Source organism: Copadichromis virginalis, linkage group LG15, assembly GCF_057382275.1.
Source record: "Copadichromis virginalis isolate Kocher_CV1m ecotype Utaka linkage group LG15, C_Virginalis_male_GT1.1, whole genome shotgun sequence".
NCBI classification, from domain to species: Eukaryota; Metazoa; Chordata; class Actinopteri; order Cichliformes; family Cichlidae; genus Copadichromis; species Copadichromis virginalis.
Genome location: NC_140632.1, coordinates 7,078,791 through 7,095,099, shown reverse-complemented (window position 1 = coordinate 7,095,099; position 16,309 = coordinate 7,078,791). Strand labels below are relative to the sequence as shown.

General features: G+C 40.5%; 1 protein-coding gene across 6 annotated transcripts in view; it reads left to right on the top strand.

The window, feature by feature from the left end:
* Positions 1-16,309, top strand: part of LOC146691679 (clathrin coat assembly protein AP180) — a 30,651-nt gene that overhangs the window by 9,587 nt on the left and 4,755 nt on the right. For 4 of the 6 annotated variants that reach the window (XR_014915084.1, XM_085431591.1, XM_085431592.1 and 1 more), the window contains exons 3-17: positions 1,450-1,592; positions 2,063-2,138; positions 3,731-3,833; positions 3,981-4,074; positions 4,187-4,298; positions 4,419-4,525; positions 4,638-4,679; positions 5,194-5,267; positions 6,010-6,022; positions 6,115-6,248; positions 6,828-6,901; positions 7,108-7,122; positions 7,727-7,897; positions 10,212-10,310; positions 14,361-14,435. Coding sequence is in view for 5 of the 6 variants with exons in the window: in XM_085431591.1 (XP_085287717.1) it covers positions 1,450-1,592; positions 2,063-2,138; positions 3,731-3,833; positions 3,981-4,074; positions 4,187-4,298; positions 4,419-4,525; positions 4,638-4,679; positions 5,194-5,267; positions 6,010-6,022; positions 6,115-6,248; positions 6,828-6,901; positions 7,108-7,122; positions 7,727-7,897; positions 10,212-10,310; positions 14,361-14,435 (1,332 nt within the window). In the remaining variant the exon portion in view is untranslated. Of the gene's footprint in view, positions 1-1,449; positions 1,593-2,062; positions 2,139-3,730; positions 3,834-3,980; positions 4,075-4,186; positions 4,299-4,418; positions 4,526-4,637; positions 4,680-5,193; positions 5,268-6,009; positions 6,023-6,114; positions 6,249-6,827; positions 6,902-7,107; positions 7,123-7,726; positions 7,898-10,211; positions 10,311-13,626; positions 13,714-14,360; positions 14,436-16,309 lie in introns of all 6 variants that reach the window. The other 2 variants (XM_085431595.1, XM_085431594.1) reach the window with 2 other exon arrangements.

The following is a 16,309-nucleotide window of genomic DNA, read 5'->3' as shown; positions in this document are numbered from 1 at the left end:
GAATCTTTTGGTTTTTCTCAAAACAGAAAAACCAAAAGATTCGATATTTGGGTTACGCCTAGGTTCATCTTATCTGTATCATTACTGTCAAAGTACGTTGTACCTTCTGTTATATTTTTTACTGATGCAATAGTCAGGACTCTTTATTTCTGGAGACTTCTCTGTCTGAGTATCTGAACTGGCAGCCAGGGAGAGATGACAAAGCATAATTCTCTCTCTTTCTCTCTCTGCATTGTCAGCGTGTGTCCCCCCTTATGTGAGTGTGTGTGTGTGTGTGTGTGTGTGTGTGTGTGTGTGTGTGTGTGTGTGTGTGTGTGTGTGTGGGTGGGTGGCTGGGTTCTTGCACCAACATTTGGTATGTGCATCAGGTATTTCTCCTGCCTCAATATTTTCATAACTGTCTGGTGCAGCTCTGCAGTGAGCACTTTGCCTCCTCACTTAATCAAAATTTAATCAGAGCAGTTAAATCAGGGCAGAAAATCTTGCATCGTGTGTCTAAGAATAAGTTCACTTCCCTTTTAATAGCATATAATAAGCTATTTAATGAAGGGTGTAGGAAAGTTAGTGAATCAGGAAGTACAGAGGATTAGTAAAAAGGAAGTGGGGGGCAGCTATGAAGAGAATAAAGATTAGAAAGGTGTTTGGTCTTTGAGACATTGCTGCAGAAGTATGCAGATGTCTAGGAGCAATGGCAGTGGACTGTTTGACCAGAATGTTTAATACAATCCTGGAGAGTGAGATGAAGCCTGAGGAAAGGAGATGAAGTCTACAGGAACCAATTTTCAAGAACACGGTGATGTGCAGAGCTGTAGTAACTACAGAGTAATAAAACTAATGAGCCATAACATGAGGCTATGGGAAAGAGTTGTTAAAGCTAGATCAAGAAGAGAGGTGATGACCAGTGGGCAGCAGCATGGCTTCATCCAGAGAAAGAGCACTACAGACGTGATATTTGGTTTGAATGGAGAAGATCATAAGGAGTTGCAGTGTGTTTTTGTAGATCTAGAGAAAGCACATGATGGGGTACTGTATGAGGAAGTCAGGCATGACAGAGAAGCATGTGAGGGTGGTGCAGGACATGTATGAGGACAGTGAGACAGTAGTGAGGTGTAAGGTAGAAGTGACAGATCGATTGAAGGTGGGGTTGGTTTTCATCAAAGCAGAGAGCCTAGAGAGGTGGAGGCATGCTGTTGAATATGGAGCTGTCAGTCAGGAGGAAAAGAAGAATACCACAGAGAAGACCCTTAGATGTAGTAAAGGAAAGCATGCAGATTCTTTGCATGACAGAAGCGGATGTAAGTGATGGGGTGAGATGGAGACAGGCAATCCACTGTAGTTAAAAGAAGAAGAAGAAGACGACAATAAGCTGTTTAAAGTTACCACAAGGTTAAAGCACTCTGTGAGAGAACCTTTGACAGATGAGTAGAACTCTTTGTTGCTGTGTTGCAGACCTGGTGTCAGCCACCAATACCACCAACGTGAACATCCCTCAGATGGCTGACACACTGTTTGAGCGATCCACCAACGCCAGCTGGGTGGTCGTCTTCAAGGCCCTCGTCACCACACACCACATGTGTGTCTATGGCAATGAGGTTAGTGAACAGTAAATAGACCATTTAACATGTGAAGCAGTTTGGTTTAAGCTTGAATCTCTTCTAATCAGGATAAAAGATCAATAGAAATGCTGAATAGTATATATTATAGTATACTTTAATATAGTAAAGTTTTTTTTCTAATTGCTGACAAAAACAGCCACCCCTTTGAAATAAATAATAAATGTCTGGTGTGGTGTGAAGTTACCACTTTAGAGAGCTGAAATTGGTCTTTCAAGGCATTTGCAGGAAGCCTGATGTTTCACAAATAAATAGAGGCTTTGACCACAAGTTAGTGGAATGGGTCCACTGTGCATTACTCCTGTAAAAGCTATTAAATAATGGAATAAAAGCTTGAAAAGCACAACAAAGAAAACCCTTACTAAAGATGTCAATGCTGTGTTGTTGGCTGTAGTTTTCAGCTTTGACTTCTACAGGAATGTTCACTGGGTTTTCTTTCTCTTTCTCAGAGGTTCATTCAGTACTTGGCATCCAGGACATCCTTGTTCAACCTCAGCAACTTTATTGACAAAACCGGATCTCATGGTAAGACGACAGTCTGATCAACTGTAATATCCTCCCTTTGTGTCGTTGTGTATCGTTCTTTGTAAATGGATAATCTGATAATAACCGCACATTACTGAACTTTCTCATCCTTTGCTCCTTAGGTTACAGATTTTAGAGAAGAACCTACATAAAGTTAGGAAAAATAGGAACTAACAGGAAAATAACAAATATCACATATCAGCTACAATCCCAGCAGCCGATCTCAGTGCTGATGGATCAGCCGCTACCCTTCCATATATACATTCAATCTAGGGTGTTGTTTAATTTGTTGCACGCTTTTCAAACCACCTCCTTTCCTGCTCCACCTTTCGCTTGGACTTAATCGGTGTCAACTAATGAGATCCATAATTTGTTGGACAAGGATAGAATTTTTGTAGTTTCATCTCTGTACACAACCAGACAATCTAAGTGAAGTACAGACTTGAAGAATTACAGCCCTTTAAATACACAGCTCCCCCATTTTCAGAGATTTAAAATGAATTGGACAAACTAACATAATTTTAAATATAAGGACTGTTTTTAATACTTGGATGGAAATCCTTCCCAGTTTATGGTTGCTGAAGTTTAGAACCCATGGACATCACCTAATGCTGTATTTGTTCCATTGCAAGGTGGCTGCTAAGCCTTTACTGCAGCCACCTTTATTGCAGGGTCTTTCCATGTACGGTTTTATTCAATAACTGAAAAATCAGGTGATCCTTTGAAGAATATTTTATTTTTTTCCTCGACAAACTGTTGCATTGCTTTTGTATTTTGGGTCATTATCCAGTCCTGAAAATCTAATTCTGGCCTTTCTGTTTTTGAGTGAAACCAGTGATTTGCACCTTGTTATAAGCCATCTTCCATTCATGAATGCATCTCTTGATAATGATATGTCTACTTTCTTAAGAGTGTCCTTTTTCTTAACTATGGAAAAAATGCTGTCATCATGCATTTTGTTGTCTTCTGATGTATTTCGGACCTTTTAGAGTTGCTTAACTGGCCAATGCATTTTTTCCTTTTAAGAATGTGCCAGATCACTGATTTGGCCCTCACAAAGGTGTATTTTTAGCCAAATGACGACCTCGCTCACTTGCACTGACATCCCTTTGGGCTCTTAAAATTACAGTGAAAAGCTATGAAACCTTATTATATCAAATATTGTGTCTTGTGACTTCATTTGTCATGAAATAATAAGATGACAGGTCTCACTTGAATTGGCAGATTCATTTTAGCCTCTGCAAATGGGGGCTACATAAAAATATTTTTTGTTTGATGTGGTACATTACCACTGTGGTAATGTACAGAGGCTACAAAATTGTGTGTTCAGCAAATTATGGACCAAACTATCTCAGCTACACATGGGGAAATTGTGCTTCCTGTTATATTGACTGCTTTAGGGATACACTGTTTACTGCAGGTTCTAAAAAATATTTTCCCACTAGGACAAAAAGAGATCAATGCATGAAGTGAGCTGTTGAGAAACAAATGACAAATAATAGAAATAATCAAGAAACAAATACGAGCAGACAGCAAGAAGCCTATTAGCTTTTTGTTCAACAATCATTTAATTTTGATTTCATTTTGTGTAGGCTATGACATGTCTACATTCATCAGGCGGTATGGACGATACCTGAATGAGAAAGCCTTCGCTTACCGCCAGATGGCATTTGACTTCACCAGAGTCAAGAAAGGGTACGGTAAACACGGTGTGCATGCAGTTGCTCATAGCAACACTTGTTTGGCCATTAGCATTTTCTTTTACATGCTTTTACTTAGTGTGTGGTTAAAACCTGTGGCTCTTCTTTTGTGTAAAATACTCTCTCTGTTGTGTTACCTCAGCGCTGATGGAGTGATGAGAACCATGACCACTGAGAAGCTGCTGAAAGGCATGCCTGTTCTGCAGACACAGATTGACACACTCCTGGAGTTTGATGTGCGTCTTTGCTTTGATTTGCACACTTTTTCGCTCTTTTTCTTCTTCTTTATTTATTTGGATGAACAGAACCTCAGACAGCCCTACTTATCTCTGTCCTGTCTCCTCTCAGGTTCATCCCAAGGAGCTGAACAATGGGATCATCAATGCTGCATTTCTGCTTCTCTTCAAGGACTTGGTGAAACTGTTTGCATCCTACAATGATGGGATCATCAACCTATTAGGTTAGTAGTCCACTTAAAGTGAATAGATTGCAGGGTTTTTTTTGTTCATTTCACCGATGATAATCAAAAAAGATGGACAAGGTGTTTGTCAGTCAGCAAACCTCTTGTTTTTGTGTGTAGAGAAATTCTTCAAAATGAAGAAGAGTGAATGCAAGGAGGCCTTGGAGATCTACAAGCGTTTCCTGACCAGGGTGACAAAGATTGGAGAATTCATGAAGCTGGCTGAGGTAGCCTCAGCAGTCCTTTTTCTTTTGACTCACATAGTGACTGTAAAAACTGAGTCTGTGCAGTGTGATAATATTGTTTTTTAAATATATATATATTTCTTTTCTTTAACAGACAGTTGGAGTTGACAAAAATGACATTCCCGACATCAACTATGTAAGTTACATATCACAGCTCTCAGGGTTTTTTAATCCCACTTTGCAAGCGATGGGATCAAGAATATATAATGCATATGAATACCATCCATCTCCTCTCACACACACATGCATACACAGAAGCCCATGTCTCACCCACCACCATCTCCCCACCCAGTGTCTCCACCCAGGGGTAGTGGTGGATCTAGCAGACTCGGATGACGAGGACTGCCCCTTTAAACCTCTCGAGGAACCGGTAACCACAGAAACAAAGGGGTTATTTTGGCTGAGTGCCTGTTTACAGGATGAAGTGTTGGCACGTTGACCTTTCTTTAATTTGACAAACAAGTCACACAAAACACACAAATCACTCTTGTGTTTGTGTGTGCATAGACACATGCATGTGACTAATGCGGTGGGATTTTCTCTCACTCTTGTTTCTGGTGATTAAACCTCGGCTGGAATGTATCTGAGGAGATGATTTAAGATTTGTGTGGAGTTGTGATTACAGTTTGAAATTTCTTTGTTCTGCTCAGGCTCCCAGCAGTATCCTAGAATCTCTGGAAACCCACATGAATGGCCTGGAGGATATAAAAGGTGGAAAGAAGGGGTAAGACGTAACATTTCTTTGCAACGTCATAGTAAAAACATTAGGATAACTCTTTCTATCTCCCGCTTTTGTTTTCACGAGTAGCCAATAGAAATATTGGTAGAAACAGGTTTTGTATTTCTACAGTTTCCTTTAACCCCTCCTCTCTTTTACTCTCCTTTACGTTGATTTGGAAACACCAGTGAAGGGTGAGCATATGTGTTATGTTTCGTTTGCAGTTTACTAATTATTTAGATGTATTTACTGTCCCACCTCTCGCCCCACCCTCCCCCAGGTAATAAATGGGCACATTATTCACATGTGAATTATGAACTGGATCAATCGAATAGTTCACACGTGGAAATGTGTGTGTCGGTGTGATTACATGCGTGACCTCTGGGAGACACATGTTTTGGTAAACAGCAGGTCACCACATGTGTACTGTCATACACTAATATGCAATGTGAATCGCTATATGAAGGGTTTCATTCCCAAGTCAAACTGAAAATGAAATAAAAGCTGGCAAAATCAGACTGATTTAACAAATCTTATGGGCTGGATTTTATTCTTGTTTTCATACTTGATTATATATTATGGTACTTTGGAAATTAACTCTTCATATGATCACATATGATGCAGTCTATCTTAAATGTTTGTTTGAATCCCCGATATTGAGTTTAAAATGATCTGTAAAATTGAGCTTTTGTCAAGCAGTTTGTTTTAAGCACATCACTTATACCTCCTCTTGTTCTTCCACTTTCAGGTCTCCAACAAAGGTAAGATGCACATTTAAAGTAGTCTGTTTTTTTCTTTAGCCTTTTATATTGTGAATCAGCACTGAAAGGGGGCTTGTCTGTCTACTTTCCAGGGATCTCCTACAAACAATGTGTCTCCAACGTCAACTCCAGCCAAATCTTCAAATGCTGTTCCCACATTGCAGCCTCCTCCTGGGGACAGTGCTGGCAGCGCTGCTGCTTCAGCTGCTCCTGAACCGGCTGAAGAGTAGGTTCCTATTTCTAGTAAATACCCCGCCAATGCAACCTTTCAAAAAACATTGGATTTTGTTAACATCTATAAAATACCATATACTTACAGTGTATCTGTATTGTCAGTATTGCCAAAAGTAATCACCACCCATCAGAATTGATCAATCCAATTCCAGCATGGTACCATGATACGATGCCACCCGTGCAACATGTCCAGTGTGAAATTTCCTCTCTATGAAATATTCCACAGTCAGCTGTTAGTGGTATTATAACAAAGTGGAAGTGATTGGGAATGACAGAATTTTAACAGACAGACAGAAATCACGAATTGTGATTTTTTGGTGTCTGCTTGCCCAGTTTAGTTTATAATTTCATTTAGTTCACATGTATAATTTGGATGATGGGTAAATGATCTCAGAAGCAAGACATTTCCCACGATGTTGTCTCCACTTTTTTTAGTGCTAGGTAACAAAATGTCACTCCAACAGTGCTATTTTAACCTCACCCAGCTGATTAAGTGCAAGTAAACTATTGATCATGTGCAGCAGAAAATTTTCACTCAGAAAAGTGTGGTTAAAACTTTATCATCTTCCAGTTCATTGCTAGATCTGGATCCACTGGCCTCTACTGGCCCTTCAGCACCATCAGCTGCCCCCACATCTTGGGGAGGTAAGTGGCCCTCCTTCCTTTAGAACAGCTGCTGGTATCATGCACATGGTTTTCGTCGCAGTCATTGTTAGAAAGAACGACAGGTAATCTAGTCCTTTTAGTGAACACGTAACAGTCTATTTTCATTGGAGTTGACTAGAGAATCAAATCAAATCCCCAGAACAAGACATATCTTCTCCCTGTTTCTTTGTTTTCTGCCTCCGTAGATCTTCTTGGATCAGGTGAGTGCAACTCCTCCTCTTTACTTCACCTGTAGGATCTGGTCCAGACTAGTCCATTCGTAAAACCTCCTCCAGGTTGCCTTGATTTCCCTGGTTTTCTTGCTGTAATATGAAATTGAAGCAACCTGGAGGCAATATATTGTTTCTCTATTTAGAAAATATAAAAATAGACAACATTGCAGCAGTGTCACATGGTTACTTCCCTGTTTGTCTCCTCAAGCTGTTCTCTTAGTCTGAGTACTCTCTTTGTTTCTCTCTGCCTTCTCCCTCCCCTCCCTCCACATACTCCATTGTCTGTTTTTGGTTTATAATGGGGGCTATTTTGGTTGATTGCTTTTTAATATCTATTTCTTGGTTATGACTGGACAATGCTGGATCATTTGGCGACTTTTAATTTGTTTAAAAATACGGGTTTTTCTTCTTCTTTTTTTTTGGCCACTTCTAAATGATCTTTATTGGGCTTTATTTGGATTGACCTTTCTTTTGGCTTTTTTTTTTCTTCACTCTCACAACGGTGACTCCACTGGCTATTTTGGTTCCTCTTTTGTGGTTTATTTTGCCTCCTTTCTATGGGGATTTCAAACACCCCTGATGGTACTGGAAGAAATGGGCGATTCCTTGCTATCTGAACCCACCCTCGCAGCTGAGCCCACCCCCTCCCTTGCAGCGGCATCGCCCACTCCTGCAGCAGCAGAACCTGGAGTCTCTCTAGCTCCTCCCACTAGCACAGCAGCTGCCACCTCCCCTGGCGCCGCCAATGTGGATCTGTTGGGAGGTCAGTGGGCTTCCAGAAAATTCTCTACGAAGGAATCACTCTGGGAAGCTCAACTGTAAAACCCATCACACGATATGATAACACAGACGACTGCATGCTCAAACACGTACAGTATGTAGACAGAACTTTGCTGAATTATGGCAGTTGTTGTCTGTCCACTGCAAGCAAAGTTGTATCATCAAAAACTTTCACTGCGTACTGGATTGATGCACATCCCTATCAACTGCCTTAAAATTATAGCCCCGCATTATTTAGTTATATTTAAACAGACTAAATACATTTGATTATGGATTAACCATGTCAAAATATATACACTTAATAGCTTACAATGCTACTCAATGTTTAGAAAAACTTATCACATGAATTTTCACTTTTCATTTCCTAATGCCACAGTTCATGACAGTGTAGTAGTCCCTGCCTCTGTTAGCATCTTTTTGACGTTGATGCCCTAAAAACATCAATTTATTAACAAGATGCTGATCGTAATTTTGGCCGGCATTGATATTACTCAGCGTTAAAAGAAGGTGAAAAGAAAGAAATGCTTCCATGCAGGTTGTGTAGAAAAGATGGTTTGTGAACTAGGGTTTGCCATTTTGGAGGTTACTATGTTCGTTTTCTTGTGACGCTATTCATTGTCATGTGAGGGTAGAGTTGGGGGAACTATCAGCTACCCTGCAGCAATGCTGACTTATTTCACAAGATTAATCTGTAACTTATCACTGTCTATACTTCAGCAGGGTTATTAAAAGTGTTTCTTAGTGAGGAGACTCAATAGGTGTGCCTCTTGCTTTGGGCTCACAGAGTGTGCACATTAGTGACAGGAACACATATTGGGTGAACATGAAGGGTCTAACTACAAAGTGAAGATTGCAAAGTTTCTTCTGATAGAAACTCTACAAGATTTACAAGAAACTGTAAATCCAGACAGCGTTACCACCACAGGCCAAAGACAAAAAAGCCGGCTGACTGGTTAGGTTCCACTCCCAGGCATGCGTGGCTGTGCTGAGTGGGGTTTTTCTCATCATAGTTGAAAGGTTTGCTAGATAAAGATTTGGGGGCAAAATAGGGCATTGTTAATTTGCAGTTGATGCATCAAACCCTGTTCAATAAACTATCATTCTAGCATAGCTTTGAGAGATGTTGCATGCCAGTTGTTCTTGATCAGTTCATTGCTTGGCTGAATTTGTGCACAGCCAGGATTGTAGTTCTGGACCGTTGGCTTGCTTTTCCTGTGCTCCGTGACATAATAATAATCTACTGTATTACAGAGAGTGGTATAGTGGCTAACGTGTAGTATAAAAGATTTCCTGTGTCTGATCATGTAGCAACAAACAAAAAATCAGTCTATTACTAAAAGTACTGTGCACTAAGTGGTGCACAGGGTGGTCCGAATTATCCATGAGCTGTTATTTCCACAGCACACCGCAGCTAAGTACAGTACTGCAATTACAACTTTTGTTTCAAAATGTTATGAGCGGAATTGATCAGATTTGGAGAGGTACATGAAATCTTGTCACCATTCAGGGTTGCTCCTTCTTGGAAGAAATTTACTTGGGTAAAGTGTGTAACTATGTGGGCAGTAACAATGCTTTAGTGTCATGAAAAGTGTCATTATTTAAATTACTAAAAGTGAAATTCTGATGTGAAAAATATCTCAATATAGAATTTAAATGAATGAACTAGCTAATATGATAATAAGAATGACTAACAAGCAGTTTAGTGATGAGTTGTGTTTTAATCGTTTATCGGTGGTACGCAGTTTTATGTGATGTGCTTTTTTGGGAAAGCAATCACATTATTTTAATCCATACAAAATGTACAATCAGATTTAGACTTAATATTTCTACAGATATTCTCCACATACTCACCACATGTTCACTTTTGGCTTGTATATACACTGCTGCACTCATGCGTCCTGTTTGATAGGCCGTAATGCTTTTCTTTGATCTCTGAAAAGCAATTCTATCAAACCCTGTCACATGTCTACAGCTACAGATGGCAGCTGTAACACTTGTAGAGTCCTGGCTTATTCGGCTCTTTGTGCACTAGATTAATCCTTGCTGTAATGCCTCCTGTCTGTATTCCCATTTGCTCATTCACCTGTCAGTCATTGATGTCACATAACAGTTCTGTACGCTGCTGTTTCTAAAAGCTGAAAACAGCTTAAAAATGCTTCTGCAACTTAAACGCTTTAATCTTATGTTCTTTTTTCTTAATAGTCTTGTTTTCCTCTGGCTTTTTGACTCTCTCTTTTTTATCCTTATTTCTTCATCTGTCTCTCTCCGCGTTTCTGTCCTCTCCTGGGGTTTTGCAGAAGCCTTCGCAAGTCCTGCTCCTGCCGCTGAGGCCTCCGCAGGAGCAGCTGAAGGTGGGGCTGCTGCTACATCCACCCCAGCTGCCAACGCTGGAACTGGTGGGTGACCAACATCTGTCTGTGTGAGAGAGAGTGTGTATGTGTGTCAGCCAGTGGCATACATGAGAAAGCAACAACAACAAAAAACATGCAGTTAAGCAATTCTTTCTTTACATGTTTTCTGCATGAAAACATACAAACAACACAGCAAAGCAAGTTAGCTAAAAACTCAAAACCTCAACAGGAAAGAAGCTGTGAGCTAATTTGTGATGCTAATATTAGCTTAATTAGCTTTAGAGATTTGCTGGCTTCAACAGCTACAGCTATCTAAAATAAAAACCAATTGTTTCAAAGTTGTTGTTTTTTTGTTTTTTTTAATTACACAGAGTAATAAAAAACCTACTCACAGTAGAAAAGGTACAGGTGTAACTATTAAAATAATGCTAGCTTTTGTTTGTGTACGTTGAGTCACGCTATCGTGGCTTTATATTTTCTCCTGTAACTTTTCAAAATGCGCATATTTATTTAGAGACTTAGACTTAGAGACTTAGAGCTTTTTCTTGTCATTGTGCAGTTTCTTGCACAGCGAAATTGGGTAGCTGAACCACAAAGGTGATAAAGTAAGAAGAAGAGAAACCAATATACAACGAAGGCGGAAAAGAAATAAATAATTAAATAAATAGAATAAAATAAAATAAAAACAGTGTACATGTATACATATGTGAGTGGAACTATATACATGGTGTATGTGTAGGAAACATTGAAACAGACTGGGACCAAAATAATTGCACATGAGCCAAAAATATTGCACAGAACATGGAAAGACTGAGATATTGCACATAGATGATCAACAGCAGTGTCAGGGTGGATGTCTTGGGGAAGTCTTTACACACTCTTAGTTTGCATTAAGAGTTCTGACAGCCCACGGGAAGAATGGTAAATGGTAAATGGCCTGTATTTGTATAGCGCTTTTCTAGTCCCTAAGGACCCCAAAGCGCTTTACACAACCTGTCATCCACCCATTCACACACACATTCACACACTGGTGATGGCAAGCTACATTGTAGCCACAGCCACCCTGGGGCGCACTGACAGAGGCGTTCTTTAGTCTGTTGGTTTTGCACCTGATGGATCTGAGCCTTTTTCCAGAGGGCAGGATGTTGAAGAGGTGGTGGCTAGGATGGAGGTGGTCCTTTATAATTGCCCTGGCTCTGGAGAGACATCTTGAGCTGCCAATTAAGTCCAGGGAGGGGAGTGGACAGCCGATCACCTTCTCTGCAGTTCTGATGACCCTCTGTAGTCTCTTCTTGTCAGCTGTTGTGCAACCAGCGTACCACACAGGGATGGCGTGCACCAGCACACTCTCGATAGTGTCACGGTAGAAGAATGCAATTGTGTGAGTCAGAGTTTCTCATCAATAATTACTATATTTTACTTACATACTTTATTTTCCTAGTTAGGAAGGTATTCTTTCGACTTCTGTGCATTTCCGTAGTTTGAACTCAGAACATGGAGATAACATGGGCACAACAAAGAGTTGTTAAAATACAGGACTTTAATGGAATATATTGCTTGTTATGTTGTTTTTGTATTTCTTTTATTATGACTGTGAAAGAAGAAAATGTTATAACTTTACAGAGAAAGATGTAGATGCCTGTGGTTGTGAATGTGTAAAGGTTAATGAGGGTTTAAACTCACGTCTTTGTGCAGGTAGTATGGATTCATTCATCATTACTGCTTGGGTATGGAAGGGAAATCTTGTTAGTGGCGTTCAAGAGCAAGAATATTCATGCTTGTCTTTTGTCATCACAAGAAAACTTTAGACTTTCTGTTATGGAGAAGACTGTCTGGTTTTATTTGAAGTTCCTAACGTTATGGACTGTGAAAGGATTTAATATCCGCTCCAGTTGTTTGTCATTTTCTCTCCCATCACAGATGCTATTTATAGCTGTAACTGTTACGACTGACAGCAGGAGTATGTTGGAGCTCTGCACATTTTCACCTCCTATCATTCCCATCTGATGTTTTCCATTTCTCTGACCTCCTTCTTGTGGTTATTGCGGTACTCCTGTAACCGTTACATAAAACATACAGTATTGTGCAAAAATGTTGAAAAATAATGCAGTGAGTAGCTTCATAAGTTCACCCTCAAATCAGTAATTGTTGTGCTTGCACTTTTTATTTGATGCAGCACCAGTTCTCAAAGGAACATTTTTCAAAGCATCTTGAAGCACTTGCTGCAGTTTTTCTGTGTCAGCCTGTCTCTCACTTTTCACTGTCTTTTTGTGTAAAGACAGACTGACGCATTGATATTGGGATCAGGCCTCTGCGGGGGACCAGATATCTAATGTCTAGAATTGACCTAAACCTTTGCTCAGTGCCATATGTCTGCTCTCTTTTGTATCAAAGTCAATGTCTAACATTCCCCTTCTCTCAATGTTTTACATTTCTTTCCTACCCCCAACACCCCCCATTTCTTCCCAAAAGACCCCTTTGCTCCCTCAGATGGTAGCACCAACGCAGCGTCTTCAGGTCTAGACCTTTTCGGCATGATGTCAGTGGAGAGCAATAACCCGGCTAGTTCCCTGGATGCCTGTTTTAGCTCGGGTGTGCCCCAGCCCTCCCCTTCCCATTCCCCTTCACCGCTCTTCACCTCCTCATCCAACACCATCACCACCACTGCAACCATTTCAGCTCCTATTGCCGCCAGCACCACCAGCCCTGGGATTGACCTTTTCAGTGGTAAACATTGGAGATTTGTGTGATCCGGCATTAGTAACTATCGCATCATACTGAGGCAGGCTGGTGTCTTCTTGACTCTGATTTGAGGCTGTTTGACATTTTTTTTGTCATTATTTTTATGAGGGAAAATGTGCACATGTTTGCAGCTTTGCCTCTCCAGTTGAAAGAGTTTGAGCTTTTTAATATTCCTGTCTTGGGTGCGCATGTATTTGTAGATATCTTTGACTCCATGCCAGACACGAGCTTCTCCAAAACAGACCTCGCTCCCAGTGCTGACTTGTTTTCAGCAGGTACCCTTTTGCACTCAATCTGCCATCTTGCGCGTGCTCTTACTCTCATATCCTGTCTTGCTGTTTGTGTTTTTCAGCTTTGTCCTTGGCTTTGATCAGGGAAGAAAAGAAGGAAATGAGATTGCTCTGTTATGGGTCAGCTGAAAGCCACTGAGCTGTCTGAAGCATTTAGTGAATGACACTTACCTCTTTTCTTATTCCGGCATGTACTGCGTGCACTGAAACTGAACTTGATAAAAGCGCACTGTGCATTATAATGAATAGTTTCTGTGTGTGTGTGTGTTTAGTGTGTATTTGTGCGTGTTTGGGGTCTAAAAACATAATCTCCACCTTGCCTCCTCCAGCGGATGTGTTCAGCTCCTCTGCCCCCATCCTCTCCTCAGCACCCCCATCCAAAATTGACACAGGAGCCATCATGAATCTGTTTGGTGGTGGGTAACTCACATGACCGCCTCCCCTCACTCTGCCTCTCTTGTTCACGCTGAGGAAGCGAAGGACATAAAATGAAACAAGTGATTTTGAAACCATCAGGTTTTCTCCTTTATGATCATAGCTATTGCGATTGTTGCTGCTGTATATTTTGTTTTTGTTATTCATGTGGGTGGATACATTATTGGAGATTCGCACACAGATAGCTGAGATGAGTCAAAGTATTTATCAACTGCTAATAATGACTCTGGCTCAAGATTTTCTTTCTGTTAAACTAAAAGTGGCTACACTACTTCAGCACAATTATACTTGCTCTCATTTATCCTCTAGAAAAATAGGATTATGAGCCCAAATCTAACAACTAAAATTCCTTGCTGTGTATATCTGAGTGTTACATGTGAAAAGGCCATTTTTATAAGCAGTATGTGTGTGTGATGTTTTCATTTTCTGAAATCGAAAATCCTGCGCTCATGCTTTCAAGCCCTCTTTTCTAACTCTAAGCATTTTGTCTGACATTAATAGTGTGAAGCTGAAGGCTGATTGTTCCCCTTCTTTGCCTTAATGCTGCGATGGAAATGGCTCGACCCACTGCGACCCTGTCATGGAATGAATGGTGGACTGTGTTTATGTTTTTTGGTTGACCTGCCAGAGCCTACAGGAGGAGATGCCCCAGCTGCTGCTGCTGCCCCTGCTCCTGTTGCCCCCGGTGCTGAACTGATGTCAGGTAAATCCTCAGATGTGGAAGTGCCAACCTGAATGTGATCAGTGAAGGTTATATCATCATGTTTGTATGAAATAGTTCCCTCTCACTGCATGTATTGTGGTCATGGATGGATTTCATAACAGATATTACGAGCACAGGTCTGGAGGCTCCTGAGCTAAAGCCTCTGTATTAAGGTTTGTTTTTGTCGAGTTTAAAGTGGAAATAGACTGATGGTATTGTTTTGTAAAGTCTGTAAGCGTGGAATAAAAGAGAGAACATTAACCAGAGGTCCTCACAGACTGACTGGATGGCGTCATGGTACCAAACAAGCACGCTCATTTATAGAATTCCCCACTCAACAATTATTTCAATGATGGACTCATGCGCTCCAAATATGAGTCTATATTATTAATATATATGCGGCAACAAACTACTCACTCATCAGAACTTCACCTTTCAGACCATGCTCTCAGCAAAGTCAGTGCTACTCAAGTTCCTTAAGTCCAAAGTCCTCCCCTCTACTCTCCTTCCTCTTTTAAGGACCACTTTTTTTTTGCTTTGGCTTGCTAAACAGAGGAGCTACTCTGTTTTTTTTCTGACACTTGCCAAAAACAAAAACAGTTGCATACTTGACATCAACAGGTTCACATGCATGTTCTGCAAATGACAGACAGCACAAAAGGATTTGATTCATAATATTAGTAATAATATATTGTTTGAATACAGTAAGGCTTTGGTTGATGAGTTAACATGACTTAAACATATTGTGGAACTTTTATGTGTTAATAGATCTATCGACCTTGCTTCTCCTGTCTTTTGGGCCCTGGATGCCCTGTCCAAAAAAGAATAGGTTGGGGTTTCTGCTTAGCTCAGAGGCCCTAACCTGATCATTCATCCATGGCTACAGCTGTTCATCTTGTAATAACACTCATGATTCCTTGTTGTTGTCTTGCTAATACCATAATATCACTTTACAATATTTTACTAACACTTTCTTTGATAATCTTAAAATCGGTTTGCTTGCCAGACTAGCTGTTTCGTGTCAGTGGATGTATCACTTACTGTTTCTATTAACTTTGGTAATGGTTAATGAAATGGTTTGCTGTCAGCAGCTTCTCTTTGGATTGTATTTATTAACTTTTAAGAGCAACATACATCAACACTGTTTGTGCCACACAAAATGGTGCATGTTTCTGCTGGCTTGGTTTTTGCTTCAGTTTCATGATAACAGCATCACATTTTGCTTATGACGACTTATATTCTTCGGAAAATCCTCCAATCTTTCTCACCTTTCAATACTTGATCCCTGCTTATGTGGTTCCTGGTCCTCTCCTTTTGTGCTGCTGGTCTCATATTATATAACTAATGGTCTGCAATACTTCTGCTTTAAGGCTTAACTCTTTCTCTTTTCCTTCCTTTCTATCAACCATACAATAACCTCCTTAGAAAAAAAACACTCTATTGAAACCTCATTGCATTTTCCCCCCTCTCTCTTTGGCATCTGTGCTTTTTTTTTTTACTCTCCTCTCTTTCTCTCTCCCTCGCTCTCTTTCTTCATCTGGCTCTTGGGCTGGCTCATTTCTTGCTTCCTGCCATTTGATTGGGTGAGTCCCCTTGCTCTTTAACACGCTAATTTCCCACAGTGCACTGCATTGCGGTGGTGCAAGGCAAGCTCAGCTGCACTTTCTCCTGAAACACCAGATGCTTGACGGTTATGAGGACTGTGTGAAGTAGCAGTTATTATTCAGTGCTTCTTTAGCATTTAACCCAGCTTCATTCTAGCTTCAGTGCTTCTGCCCTCATGCCAGTTTCTGCAGCAGTCACAAACTCATGGGAAAACTACATTAACGGTCGCATTCTTGACATCATGTTTGATGCTATGCAGAAGCAAGCTC